At 44.6% G+C, this 15,784-nt stretch overlaps 1 protein-coding gene across 2 annotated transcripts in view; it reads left to right on the forward strand.

The window, feature by feature from the left end:
• SND1 (staphylococcal nuclease and tudor domain containing 1) overlaps positions 1–15,784 on the forward strand; it is a 657,666-nt gene that overhangs the window by 25,081 nt on the left and 616,801 nt on the right. For both annotated transcript variants that reach the window (XM_083183246.1, XM_083183247.1), the window contains exons 6-8: positions 7,758–7,849; positions 8,220–8,378; positions 8,843–8,949. In XM_083183246.1, coding sequence (XP_083039372.1) covers positions 7,758–7,849; positions 8,220–8,378; positions 8,843–8,949 — 358 coding nt within the window. The remainder of the gene's footprint in view (positions 1–7,757; positions 7,850–8,219; positions 8,379–8,842; positions 8,950–15,784) is intronic.

The following is a 15,784-nucleotide window of genomic DNA, read 5'->3' on the forward strand; positions in this document are numbered from 1 at the left end:
GCCAGAATCCTAATAACAATGCTCGCCAAAGGTATGGAGTGCAAGAAATGGTGTGGACGTACAAGGAAGGGGTTTGGTCACAAAATAGTACCCCAATTCAAATGATGCCACAAAGTAGCAAACTCATTACAATACGTGTAGTGTCCCTAATGTAGTGCCCACACTTGCTGAGCCCTGGTGCGCACATATGCCACACCCACCCTGGCGCTTCTGACTGTATTTTAACTGACACCTGTGCTTGAGGCCCACCAGCCAATCAGGTGGTCTATCTGCGAGCTCCAATCGGCAGCTGAAATACACTACAAATGCAGCCATTGTCTATATGGCTGCCTGCTGGATAAGTGGCACCATCCTAGGTATGACTGTCTACTTAACTGGCCATGGTTATACATGAGACACGGTGGGTAATGCGGGGTACACACCAGGACGACCCGCTCACGATGCACATCGTGAGCGGGTCGTCAGTGTCTCGTCCGACCCGCTCACGATGACGCGGGGGGGCACGACCCGCTCACGATGTGCACCGTGAGCGGGTCCGATCCGATGCCGACCCGCACCCGGCTGTATGCTCGTCTTTGAGATCCTACCTGCAGCAGGTAGGATCTCAATAACGACTGACCGACCCGCGGGACCGCGCATCGGATCGGTATCGGTCCACACCAGGTCAGAAAAGGGCCCAATCAGCACACAATCTACATCCAATTGGTCGGAATTGGATCTAGATTGTGGGGATCGGGCCCTAGTCGTCCTGGTGTGTACCCAGCATTAGTTGTGCTGGCAATTGCTTGAACAGCCTTTACTTGTTCACTTAAACACTTTGTAATATGTAATTGCCTGCACAGGGCCCTCTTAACGGCATTGTGTGCCCTAGGCAAAGCAATGCAGTGGGGCTCCAAAATTATAGGCTTCCTGTGGTCTCTCCACCTGCTATCATCCAATCATTAGCATACTTACAGCCAGTAACTGTTTGGCTGCAGGCCATAGAGAAGGTTTCCTGGCAGCTCTGATTTTGTGTAATTCACAACCAGGGCAGCAATCTCGATCAGCCTCATAATAAACTCTGTAGGCATCAGCAAACCCCTGCTCGAAGGCCCCTAAAATTGTGTGGTCTTTGGGCAGCTGCCCAGTAAGCCCATGCGGTAAGATGACCCTGAGCCTTTAAGGTAAAGGTTGATTTGGAATTGCTTCCTATTTTTAAAGAGGCAAAAGTTTTACAAGGCAGAGCTGTCTGTTAATAAATTTTTCCGAGTCTTCCTGGATTTTTAAAGTGGGAATCATTCACAAGGCAAAACAATCTACACATCTCAGGCTATTACATATTTACTAAAGTCTTGACATACACATGTTGATGGGATGACAACAGGAGATAAATGGCACAGATTGAAGCCTCAATTCAGACACCAGTGCAAATATCAATCTAGAACATAATCGGATCCTCAGGTAATGAAAAGGACTGTAAAAAAATTAAATAGTAAATTACAACATATTTAAACCTGCCTTATGATTGAGATCTTTGTACTTGTAGTGCAGGATACACACTGGACGATTCCAGTGGCCATCGATATTAACTACGTACTGTAGGCGGTGCTTTGGGAGAACTAGTAGTACGTTTATTTATAAGACGCCACAAAGTGTCCGCAGCGCCGTACATAGCAAAGAAATTACAAGGTAACGTACAGGGTGTGTTGATAAAATACAGCATAAATAGGGGTATAGCTGGTAGAACTAAAATCAGCATCAGTTCTGAAGTAGGTGTGGAAATTGTCGAGGAGACTTGAGATGAAGTAGAGGAAGGGAAGAACCGGGCAGGAGCACTGGTGAGGTAAAAGGGTAGGGTGAGTACGTGAGGAAGGAGGGCCCTGCTCATAAGAGTTAACAGACTAAAAGGAGGTGGGTGGACGAATGAAAAACAATAGGATAAGTAGGAATGGGTGGAGGGGTAAGGTAGGCAGGATAGGAGCAAAAGAAGTTAGGAGGAGGAGGGATAGGCTAAACGCAAGAAGTGGGTTTTGTGGGAGCGCTTGAAGGAGGTAAGGGAATCTGAAAGCCTGATGGATGGCGGGAGGTTGTTCCAGTGCAGGGGGGCAGCGCGAGAGAAGTCTTGGACCAGGGAGTGGGAGGAGGTGATTAGGTGAGGTCAGGTGGCGGTTGGCGGCGGAGTGAAGAGGACGGGAGGGAGTGTGGATAGAGATCAGTGAAGAGGTAAGGAGCGGTGGAGGAGGAGAGCCTTGTAGTTGGTGGTGAGGAGTTTAAAGAGAACCCGGAAAGGAATGGGGAGCCAGTGAAGAGAGACAGAGGGGGGGAGGCGGAGGTAGAGTGGCGGGAGAGGCAGTGTTCAAAATGGATTGGAGAGGGGCGAGAGGTAGCCCAGAGAAGGATGTTGCAGTAGTCAAGGCGGGAGATGACAAGAGAGTGAATGAGAATTTTGGTCGTGTCAGTGGAGAGGAATGGTCTGATGCGCAAGATGTTGCGGAGGTGAAAGCGGTAAGACTGTGAGCACGAATGTGGGGGGAGAAAGAGGGAGGAGTCAATGATGACACCGAGGCAGCGCGTTTGGTCGGTCGAGGTGATCTGTTTCACCAATGCTGATGGAGATAGTGGGAGAAGAGGGGATGTTTGGCAGATGGAAGATTAGAAGTTCAGTTCTATCTATCTAGTGCATACACTCTGACAGTCATACCTGTCAGTGAAATCACCAGCCCCCTGCTTTGTACATGTAGTCGCTGACCATATTATCAGATTGAGCTGCATGTACAGCCAATTTGGGGTGGGCGGGATTAGTAGTTAACCTGGGGCCATGTATATCATGAACGATATTGAAAGTACACACTGGATGATATGCATGTGATAGTCTATCGTTAATGATTTGCCCAGTCTATACTCTGCTTAACAGGATCGCTAATTTCTGTATTCATTGCCCAGTTATGAGACAATCAGCAGATTGCAATTAACTCTGATTTCATATGAAAACACGGAACCTGGAGATTCCACTGCAACAAATCTTAGTACCAAATTAAGCTTTCCTGTGATTCACTTAATCCAGAAACTGTTTAAGACATTACTCATGAACTACAATCTGTGGTTGATACGATCATGCTCAAACATAAAGTGCATCGTTATAAAACAGTGCTGTTGGCAACAAATAGTGTTTAGCAGTTAGTAGGTTCTTTCCCAAGGTTTACCATTACATGTTTTGCAAAATAGTATAGTTGTGATGTCTTGCGCAGAAATCAAGTCTTACACTCCTGTCGATGGGTACATATAGTCTGTGTGTTCAACTTTTCATTAGTAGTCATCAAGCATGGTGACCAAAGGATATATGACAATTCTATAATATCCTAATGATAAAATATTTTCATATGTAGGTTTCACACCTTTAAAGACCTAGGAAAGCGAAGGGATGTCTCGCAAATCTCCCACACCCTTATTGTGTGAAAAGGTGGTGCTTACATGGAATGAAGTTTGTTCAAAAAAGTGACCATCACCACATGCAAAAAAACTCCATACATTAAGGCAATGCTCACTCAGAAATGGCAATAGTCAAGCGCAACTGGGTTTCTTTATATTCTCATATGTGATAACATATCTAATGGAACAAAAGAGAAAAATCCCCTTGTGCATTATTGTGGAAAAACAGGGTTTAATGTAACAAAAAAGCACACAAAATATACGGGCAACCTTGTACCAGTTATCTGGTAGAAGACACAATACAGCAGATGGCACAGTAACCTGGATGTTAATATGGCTGGGTCAAATCTTTGTTCCCACTGCACTGTAACTGGAAAAGAGCTGCAATCACATACTACCATCAGCCACAGTAGCACAGCGCACCCCCCCCCCCCCCCCTCCCTGGATGTAGTAGATATGATCAGATATTCAATTAATAGAACATCTAGTCCAGGCATGTCCAAAGTCAGGCCCGGGGGCCAAATGCGGCCCGTGCTGTCATTTCAAGCGGCCCGCAGCCTCCAACCAGAAGCAGGCGGAGCATCAGGTGTGGGAAGCGCAGCACAGGACACTAAAGGTGGGGCCCCGGCGAGCGCACCTTTACCTTGCTGTCTGCTGTAGTGAGGAAGAGCCGGCCACCACAGTCCAATGTTATTGGCGTCCTACCCCTGCTGCTGCAATCGTATACCACCCTACTCAATCAGTGACAGCAGTGTTTGGGGAGAGGAGCAGCAAGGGGGAAGCTTGCTCCCATAACATGCAGAGCGGTGGAGGGCAGCAGTGGGAGCCCAAGCATCTCCTGTCCTTGCAGTGCCTGCTTTGCCTCTCCTTCCTCTGGCTCACACAAGGGGCTGGGAAACATGCAGAGAAGGAAGGGGCAGAGTGGGGGACATACAGTGAAGGAGCGCCAGGCAGGGAGAAATACAGTGAATGGAGGCAGTTATGGCCATTCACAGAAGGGGGAGCAGGGGCAGGCTGGAGGACATACAGTGAATGTGGGCAGAGTTGGGTACATAGTGAATGGGAGTCATACAGTGAATGAGGGTCAGGCTTGGGGACATACAATAAATGGAGGCACTGATGGACAATCAAGAGAAGAGGGGCAGGCTGGGGGACATACAGTGAATGGGGGCAAGCTGGGGGAAATACAGTGAAGGGGCAGGCTGGGGGACCATTCTGACGTGTTCAATGATTCAAAGAATGTCAGGCTGAATGGTCGGCCCCACACATTTACACTTCACCAAATCTGGCCCTCGTTGCAAAAAGTTTGGACACCCCTGATCTAGTCTAAAGTAATTTTAATTGCCTGATACAAGCCTGTAAAGTTGAGTAAAATTTAACTGAAAGTAGTTTTCCCCTTTTCAGTGAATTACAGGACTACTCTTTTCTGTGTTTGAAACTTCTAAAAATGTCTCTTACACATATATAGAGCTTGATCATTTATTTGTATGTGTAACCGAAACACTGCCATCTGCTGGCACCGAGTGAAACTACAGCTTTCTCTTTAACACATACAGAAACCGGCAATCACAAGGTAGCAGACTAGCTTTCAAAGCTTTTGCTTTGATCAGGCTTAGCTAGTGGTTTAGATTTGCTCTGTGGGTAACATGTGGTGGATGTTACTGAAAGCAATTACCCAATGATTTTTGAAGATTGCAACTATAACTATTTAAACAATCATTTAGTTCTTATATACAGTGCTTTATAGTCTTAACATCTCTTATATAAGAGTGTGTATAACGCTGGGCGGAGTCATACACACTCAGTGACCCAGGGCAGAGAGATGGGACCATAACAGCAGGGTCATACTACACTAGGGCACCACACACAGCCTTACAAAATACACTTCAACCAGCCCACATACATTTCTCCCCACCGAGCCGCACGGCAGCTGTGTGACATCACCAAATGGAGGCGCGGCGTGCAAACCTTTACGACCGTTACTCTGCCCACACTCCACGTGACTGCCCAGCCGCCTCTACTACTGTTCCGCTACTCTGCCCACACAATAACTTTCACCCACTGCCAGCAGCCGCACACTTTCACCCACCTGCCTCTCCTCCAGCGCAACAAATTGGCACACAACACGATCAGCCCTCTCATAGGGCTCTGCTCAGCCTCATCTTACTCTCTAATGGTGTGTACACACTATCGATTTGGCATGCGATCAGATCGTATCAGGATCGTATCGCACGGCAGCATGCGATCTGCATACAATTTTGACTATATAGTGCAGATGTGCACTATATAGTCTATGCAGCCAAGACTTTCTGACTGCGATACGGGAGTGCGCATCGGGATCGCAAGGGTTAAAACCCATGCGATTTTGACTATACAGTCAAAATCTCATGCACATTGTATAAGTGTGTACACACCATAACCGCTCTATAATGGAAGTAACCAGATAACACTCCGTTCCGTACCATATAGTATGGCCTTTCTATTAATTACATTTTCCATCTAAGTACAGTTGCAATACAGCGCATCCTTAGAATTAACATATTTCACACAATGAAAGTGTTTACAAATTAAGGGGGCAAAGCCCCTTAAGACGGTGTGAAGAGCGCCCATAGGGTGCGATGAATCACCTAGTGTTACATAAATATGGACAGACGGTCTGGGCTGCCGATTTTTTGATTGTATGCCTTAACTTAAGGCATACAATCAGATGCGATATCGCATCGCATCCGACCATATCGCATGCGATGCCCCGATTTTTTCCAAAGGATTCAATGTTAAAATGGACTGAGTCCATTTTAACATGGAATTCAATGGGAAAAGGGGTCCTTTTCATACCCCTACTATCCAAGTGGGCATGGAGTTGGATATAAACCTGTGGCGAGCGTAGCGAGCCACCGATCCCGAAGCGTGGCGAGCGGACGGTCTTCTGTGTCCCCTCGCGGGGCTCGCTACGCTCGCCACGCTTCGGGCTCGGTGGCTCGCTACGCTCGCCACAGGTTTATATCCAACTCCATGCCCACTTGGATAGTAGGGGTATGAAAAGGACCCCTTTTCCCATTGAATTCCATGTTAAAATGGACTCAGTCCATTTTAACATTGAATCCTTTGGAAAAATCGGGGCATCGCATGCGATATGGTCGGATGCGATGCGATGGACCCGATTTCAAAATCGGCAGCCCAGTTAGTACATAAGTACCGGACAGACTTTTAAATGTTTCCTGTAAGCGGTTAACATTTTGTGTTCAGTTGTGTATAGCAGGGGTTTTTTTTTTTTTTTTTTTTTACAATTCTCAGTTTAAAAGCTCTTCAGATGATTGGCTTGGTTGTATAGGTAACCCGGATTAAGGCCTGTATAACATGTTTTGAAGTGCCAAGATAAAAATGAGCTGTACTTAATCCTCCGCTTTAGTAATCATCACCCGTAGCGGAGACAACTTCTATTTAAGGACATAAAAGAAGTCAGATTTTTTTTTCTGAGTATCCTGTATATGGGGAGTTTAGATGCGATATGTGTTCCTTTAAATTAATATTTACAGTCCATTAATATAGGTTTCAAAATGTGCAATAGCACCTACAATGTGGATCAGGCCACTTTATAGGTGTCTTAATATTTATACAATGTTTACTCGAACTGACCTTTGATAACAGAAGTTGATATTGAGCAAGTTTGTCATTTAACTATAATACCTTTTTAGTTTTAATACTTAAGTCATAGGAGTTATATTTTATCGTGGCCAGCTGTTGCTATTTACTAACTCCGCAAAGTCTGCACATGTTTCATTTGGGCATGCTAAGTATTGGCAGCCACGTGGCACAAACAATTGAATATTAATTGAATTTCCACCGTTGTCTGCATGCTTTTGTGTCTATGGAATGCTAGTTTGTCACTTAAGGATATTCATGGTTACTTTTCCTTGTTCCTAGTTAAACTTTCTGACAACTTTTATAAGATTTTAGTTGACTAACTGGAGTTAAGCATGTAAAATACACTTTGGAGAGTTTTATTCTAGTCCGATACATTTCCAGAAATAACCAGAAGATGGTCAGTCTCAACTACTTAGATCAGGGGTAGCCAACTCCAGTCCTCGAGAGCTACCAACCATTAATGTTTTCCAGCTCACCTTGCAGGTGCGCTTGTTATGGACGAACACATTTTAAAGATCCACAGGTGGAGCTAATTACTTCACTTGTGATTGTGAGGAGACATGGAAAACATTAACTGTTGGTAGCTCTTGAGGACTGCAGTTTGCTACCCCTGACTTAGATGAACATCTCCTATAGGAAAAATGCTTTTTTGTAAGTGTATATATGTGTATAAATAACAATATTACTTATTGCTGTCCCCTCAGCTGTCATAGAACATGTGCGAGATGGTAGTGTGGTGAGGGCACTGCTGCTTCCGGACAACTATCTGGTGACGGTCATGCTGTCTGGAATAAAGGTATGGGTAGTGATTATGCAGTGCTTGTATTTTATTGTGATGTTACAAATGTTCCTAGTGCATACAATAGGTCATTTTATTTTTAGCATGCTGACTGTTTAAGTTCATTAATGCATTTACAACCTTTATTGTAAATACTATTACAGGTTGTGAAGTTATTTTTTTTAATGCGTTTGGCTTAAAATTATAATCTGCTTCTAAAAACCAATACATAATGCAAGTTTTAACATTCATTTTATCGTAAATTTATTGGAAATATTATTTCCTAAAGAGACTTCAAATAACCTGATACAGTTTTAATGATATTGGCATTTAATTTATTAAACATTGATTTATGAAATTCAGCATTTTCTTTCTTTAAAATGTTTAGTGTCCAACCTTTAAGCGAGAAACAGATGGCACCGAGACACCGGAACCATTTGCTGCAGAGGCAAAGTTTTTTACAGAATCCCGTTTACTGCAGAGAGATGTACAAATCGTCCTGGAGAGCAGTCATAACCAAAATATCCTGGGAACCATACTTCATCCTGTATGTATCAGCTTGTCATTTTGAACTGATCGGTCTTGAACAATATAGAGTACAACATAGAGTGGTTTTATATCCTGGAAGCTATTTCCGCCGGGGAATAGCGGCCATCGCCTATTCAGTGCTACAGCTTTGAAGGCAGAGTCCAATAAAACAGATATGACTTAAAAACAAATCAGATTTGTTTTGTCAGAAATGGCCACGGACTGTTGCAATCAATGCTGTTTTTCGACAATCCGCGGCTGATTTGTGGACTTTCCGATAGTCTGTACATTGAGTACTGACTAAGTTCTTAATGGAAGGAATGAAAAATGTCCCAGATTCCGACTACCGGGATGTCCTGACAGTCTGAATCTGGGATTAAATACCCCCATAGTATTTATACCGGCACTTAACTGTTTTATCCTGGCTTTAGCGCAAAGTTGTAAGCCCAGCTATAGACCAAAACCTTTTTTTTTTTTTTGCAGAATGGAAACATTACAGAATTACTTCTGAAAGAAGGCTTTGCCCGATGCGTAGACTGGTCTATAGCGGTATATACCCAAGGCTCTGAGAAGCTCCGAGCAGCAGAACGGTGAGCTATGTATATACAGTATATATATTTTTTAAGATATGTTGAAACTACCATTTGCCACTGCAGTCTAAACCTTTAGGTGGTATATTTTGCTAAAGGTAGCCTCTTGGCTACCTTTTTTTTAATCTTTGGTATGATTAGGTTTTTTTTCCGAATAGGCAGAGGTTTGAATATCCTAAATCTTATATGTATGTTACAAACTTAAATTAAAATGCTGCTGCAGTTAAATTTTGTGAGCAGCTAAAACATACAGTAGCGGGTTCAGAAATTTATTTTTTGAAGTAAAGTTTTGGTGCATGCCTACAGTTGTGGATAATAGCCTTCATTTTTACAGGGACATAAACCTTTTTAATATCCAAATATCAAAATTATAATGGTTAATGGGCGTATTCAATGTGGGATTCCGATTATCAATGTCCCAGCAGTCGGAATCATGAAATGTTTTCGGGCAACTCTGTCTAGTGGGCAAGTCGGCAAAAAAGAACGTAGACAGTCAAACTGCCGTGAATTCAACAATCATCTGTTTCCGACTAAACAGATCCGACTTGTTTTAAAGTCTGATCTGTTTTGTAGATATCCGCCTTAAATGCTTTTGTGAATGGCAGCATTGAATAGGCGGAGGGTGCTATTTCCCTATCGGGAATTCCTAACAGAAATTTAATACCACCCTTAGTCTAGGCTTGGGCATACTTCAGGGCTGCCTACAGTATGTTTGCATACTAACAGCAAACATCTTGCTGATATAGGGCTGGATGCTGTAACATCCGTGCCTCCTGTCTGCCGCACATCGCCGGCTACCGCAGACCTAATTATCGCATATGCTGTAACATATGCGATAATTATGTCAAAGGACAGCTCTTGCGTTAAGAGCTGTCCTTTGCGATCTTGCCGGCGATGTGCTGCGGGCCCACGGTGGCTCCCCCCTCCCTCCATTACCCGAAGCTGCTGCTGCCCACCCGGAAGAGGATACAGTGCAGGGAGGAGGTCACAGGTCCAGGCAGCACAGCGCTGTGCTGCCTGGACACAGCAGGTGAGGGGGGGGGTGTTGGCGCAAGGCGGCGGGGGTCCGTTCGGGTGGCGTGTGTCGCGTTAAGAAGCCCAAAGGCTTCTATGGGTTATCGCCAGGTTTTGCTGGCGATACCCCTCGCAGCGAAAACCCACTGTAAAACCCTGATAACGGGGTTTTTACCGCATTGTTGCCTTAAAGAATCTCCCTCATAGTCTTAGAGCAGGCATTCCCAACCACGGTCCTCAAAGCACACCAACAGTGCAGGTTTTAGTGCTATCCAGGCTTCAGTACAGATGGTTTAATCAAAATCACTGGCACTAATTAAGTCACCTGTGCTTAAGCCTGGATATCCCTGAAACCTGAACTTGGTGTGCCTCGAGGACCGTGGTTGGGAATGCCGGTTTGAGACTCCTTTCAAACCGCAGTTATTACCGGGTAAAATGCAGGTTTTTTTTACTGTTTAAAAATGGTAATCTGTGCGGTGTGAAAGGTCCGTTTTGAATTTACCGGTTCAAGAAAACCGGTAATGCAAAACTGTTAAAAAGCAGGGTCCTACCCATTTCAGTGTCCCTGTGTAAAAAGATGGGACAAAACTGAATTGAAATGGTAATACCCCTTTCAGACCGCATTTAAACGCGTAATATACCATTTAAGATATGCGGTGTTAAAGGTCTGACCCATTTTTAAAAACATTTTAAATTACTGGGTCAATGAAGTTTATGCGGTGTGAAAGCAGCATTAGAGCGTTCTTACAATCTATAGTGATAAAATTAACTCCCAATGCAGGTGTGAGCCTGCAGTTACCCAATTGCTCACCAAGGACGTTACTTAAGGTTTCATCCTTAAAATTCCGTACCAGATGGACCTACGCTTGCTTGCATGGTATGTTTCTGACACAAAAAAAATCTAAATTTCGCCCACAATATGCTATTGGTCTTTGAAGGGGTGAAGAGCTTGTAATGTACACTTTAATTTGAAACATAGGATGTGCTCACTCACTGCCCTAAGCACTGACTTATAACTGTGGTAAACGCTAAAATAGTGTATATATCAGGTATGTCATGAATATTTGGCCAAATACAAAATCCGATACACCACTTCAAGGGGAACTCAATCAGCTGGATCCCTAAACCTGCTCATTCTTATAGTAATTGTGAGTACATTAATTCGTTGTGCCGCATCATTTTTAGGCATCAGTGCAGGACCTGTGCTGATTAGCATAGTCTAGGTGAAGATGTACTTGATGCACACATACAGGGGATTTTGACTGCAAACCCTACTATTTCTTGTAAGGTACTACCATGCTGGGACTTCTAGTACTATGTAGGAAAAAGGTAGGTCTACTCTAAGCATTAAAAGCACAGAGTAATAGCCTTCCCTGGACTGGCTATTGGGTAGAAAAAGAGCACCATGCAGATTTGAGGAATTTTACCTTACAGCTGACTAGTCTATGTCTTTGAGTTGCTCTTAATTCTTTTGTGGCTGCTATCAAATTATGGTTTGTTAAATTTTAGTTCTTACTTTATATTGTAATTCAGCTTTCTGAATAGAAATACTGGATTATAAAATCCCTAGTGTTTGTCATGTATGACGTCATTCTGCTCCCAAGAGGAAGGTCTGAGAACAGAAGACCATCTTATCATATGAGGCTCATGCTGACAAAGAACTACTTTGTCTCTATGCAGTGGGAAAGCAAGTTTAATTAGGACCCATAACTTGTTTTTTTTCCTTCTTCCAAACATGCCTACCCACTAATGGTGATAAACGCAATATATACACGGTCATTAGGGAACACTGTACTTATTACTGTTAACTAACACATTTTATTTATGGTGTACTTTTTTTTACTGAGCTTTTTGGGAGCAGAAATGGCACTGGGTCTTTTTTTAAAGCTTGATTTATTAATTTCCAAAGCAAGGCTGGTCTTCTGCATAAATGATTATTAAATTCCCAAGTAGGACTTGCATTAAGCATAATCAAGCTTGGTTTCTGAGAAGTTGATCTGTTAAATATTAATTGCATTGCCAAGGAAATTTTGAAGGTTTAAATTCATCATTTGTACACTTTCTGTAACATTCTGTAGTAATGACTCTGCAAGTGATCGCTTAAGTAGGGAACTATTTTTCTGCCATGGAACAATTTCAACTGCCTTAAGCTGAATGTTTAGTATTTGCATAAGCAAAAATCCCTTAAGCACCAGAAAATGGAAAACCATACAGTGTAATTCCACAAATCTGCTACTGATCGTCTAAAGGTGTTCAAACAGATGTTTTTTTTTCACTTGGAGAATGTTCAGTGTTAATGTGATGTGTTAAGGCCCCCTGAGCCGCTTTGGTCCGATTTCGGTCGATTGCTACCAATTGCACCGTTAAATCAGACCAAATCTGCTGTCCTTGACATGGTCCAATGCGCGGTCCCGTGCGCATCGAACCCGGGCAGGTGGTCGTACCTTCTGCCCATCTAACCACCCATCCAGAGTCCCTCCTGGCGGCGGGGAGCAGGGACGCATGCAATCAGTCACCACAAATTGTGGTGGATCGCATGCGTCCCTGCTGACCAGGAAGGTCCTGGCGGCTCGCAGGGTGTCCGTACACTGCTGCGAGGCATGGCAGCAGTGTATAGGCACCTTTACAGTACAGAAGAGACCTACCACTTGTGTAGCAGTTGGGCCTTACTAAGCATAAAGATTCTGGCATATTTCTACAGATAAAGCTACTGACTTGGCAGGCATCTACCTTTAGTAGAAGTGTATTGGAAGGGGAGTGCTCAAAAAGTCTCTCCATGCTGAAATTGCTGTTTGCAAATATGCTCGCAGCATTTGTAATAGTTAAGTTTTCGCAAAACAAGTTATAATAATGAACATAGTAGAAAAAATGTATGACGAGTAACAGATGGAAATCTCAAACAATTTCTCAATAAAATACAAACATCACGCCTCAAGATGGAGGCGAGCAAAACAAGTGGAAGAAATGCCTAAACTGTGTCGAAAGACATACATGCATGAACATTGAATAGGGTGCGTGTCAAGTTGAGTAAAAAAAAGTGACCGGATAGCTCGGCTACTCGAGATCACATAATCTCGACATGCGAGCAAAAAGAAATGAGAAAAAAAAAACCCTGAGCGCGGAATAAAACCCAAGGATTGAATATCTGAGATGCAAAAAAAACTAATTTCCTCTACCTCCCCCATGGCAGCCATCACTTATGGGTTCTTCCCCTATTGGGTAGCTTTGGAAAGGAAAAAAAGACGCCCCTTCTCCATAAAAAGGCTCCTCCTCCTTCTCTCTGTCTTTTTTTCCTTTCCCAGGAGGGTAGCATACGGTTTTGTTTTTCAGTGGCTTACCCTGTGAAGTGGATCTGGTTTCCACCGTCGCCTGGAGCGTCCAGGTGGAAACAAAGTAACCAGGCAAGTGGTGAAACCTCAGGAAGCCGCATGCCGTCCTCAGGTTTGGGCGGCTAACAAGCGGTGGCGTCCAAGGAGGCAAAGTGGAGGTCTCCTGTCCGGAATCCAGGTGAGACCGGGCGGACGTCGTCACCCGCGGCGGGTGACAAGCAGGCAAACGGGCCGCGGCGCGGCCAGTCAGCGCGTCCTTATAGGCGCAGGAGGCAACGCGGCGTCTGGGCTGGCGCCGGCGTCTGACGCGAGTATTACCGGCGTCGGGCGCGGTGACGTCACGACGCATAGCCGGCGCCCTCTGATGACGCGGTCGCCGGTGACACGCGGAAGAACGCTTCCTTCAAAAGGAGGAAGCGTGTGGGGACACTGTACCACCAACGAAGGGGTCAGCTCCACGGTCTGCAAGGAAGCATATTTTGGTCAAATATACTCCCGGACTTAAAAAGCAAGAGGCGGTGAGTGTGCCAAACGGCTCCACTATTGAAATGGTTATGTTGTATTATTACAAGTGCCCTGATAGGTTGCTATTATTTATAGACAGCCTGAAGGGTCAGTACAAGCATGGAGGAAGAGAGGAGGCAGATCTCTAAAAAGTCAGGGTAAGCCACAAGAAGTAGAGGTATATTTTTTCGGGGGGCAGTGGTACATGTGACGAAATCCGGCTGATAGTATGTATTATTATACAGATCTGACAACAGCAAGGATAAAGGAGAGAAATCCAGGCACAAGAAAATGCACACGGCTAAGTGTCTTATGTGCGAAGTAACACTGCCGGATAAATACATGGGGAGTGTATGTGAAAAATGCAAGACCCCACAATTGTTACCCCTGTCCCAGATGACGGGGTTGGTCGACATGTTGAAGACTGCCCTTGCCGACACCTTTGTGGCCAAAAAAGATATGGCTAAAAGCACAGGAAAGAGAAGTCGCTCCAGAGTAAGCGAAGCATCGGCAGAGTCTGGAGATGATATAGCAGATACAGCAGCAGATGAGGCTGAGGATCTGGTTGTCGACAAATCGGAAAGTGATTTCAATGCGGACATGGTAGAAAACCTCCTAACATTGATACACAAATCCCTGAATATCGAAGAAGCGCAGGAGGAGGTGAAACTCCAAGAGCTTCTGTTCCGTGATAAAAGAAAGAAAGGGAAGACTTTCCCTTTACCTCAGACATTAAAGGATGTGGTGTCGGATGAGTGGAAGCATCCGGATAAGAGGGTCACTGTCCCGGCGAAGATAGGGAAGATGTATCCATTCCCTAAAGATCAGACGTCCACTTGGGATGAGGTTCCTAAAGTCGACGCAGCGATAGCAAGGATATCAAAAAAGACGACCTTGCCTCTCGAGGACGCGAATATTTTCAAAGATCCGATGGAGAGGAGAGTGGAGCTGGGGCTGAGGAAACAGCACCTAACGCTAGGAGCAGCTATGAAGCCGGCGGCTTCTATGGCTACCACATCTAGAGTGGTGCGAGAGTGGTGTCAGCAATTGGAAGCGGATATGATGGACGGTCTAAGGAGGTCCGACATGCTGAAAACAGTGCAAAATATACAGCTGGCCGTCGAATTTTTGTGTGAAGCATCATTGGATGCAATGAGGCTGACGGCGAGGGCAAATGCTACAGCTACGGTAGTCAGGAGAGCGCTCTGGCTCAAATCCTGGGCCGCAGACGTACAATCCAAGATGAAGTTATTGTCACTCCCCTTTCAAGGAGATTATTTATTTGGAGCACAGTTAGACCAAATCATAACGAAGATATCAGGAGGAAAATCTGTTTGGCTGCCGCAGGAGAAAGTAAAGGGGTCAACAGTGAATAGGTCAGTCAGATACCAACCACAAGACTATAAAGAGGCGAGAAGCTACCGACCAGGTAGAGGTTTTCGCAGAAGTAACTGGTCGTCCAGGACAAATTTTCGCTCCCAAAGGGGGAGAGGAAATAGATTTGCCACAGGGCAAAGCTCACAATGACGCCGAGCATCAGAAGGTCGGAGCCAGGCTGCTGAGATACATAAGCACCTGGGAGAGGTCCACGACGGACAAGTGGGTCCTCGAGATAGTAAGGACAGGATACAAACTGGAGTTCGGGAAGATTCCAGGAAATTTTTTTACAGAATCTCCCATACCGAGAGTCTCATCAGAAAAAGAAGCCTTGCTGACGAGTTTAAAAGAGATGATAGATCAAGGGGTAGTGATAAGAACTCCCCGAGATCAAGTGGGGTTGGGTTGGCATTCCCGCTTTTTTGTGGTCCAAAAAGCGTCCGGGGGTTACAGGACGATTTTGGACTTAAGGAAACTGAATCAATTTCTGAAAGTAAGGTCATTCAAAATGGAGTCGGTGAGAAGTATACTCCCGGACTTAAAAAGAGGTTCATACATGACCTCTATAGACCTCAAAGATGCATACCTGCATGTACCTATATTCAAGGGAC

The sequence above is a fragment of the Crinia signifera genome, chromosome 4, assembly GCF_055691185.1.
Source record: "Crinia signifera chromosome 4, ASM5569118v1, whole genome shotgun sequence".
In the NCBI taxonomy this organism is placed as follows: Eukaryota; Metazoa; Chordata; class Amphibia; order Anura; family Myobatrachidae; genus Crinia; species Crinia signifera.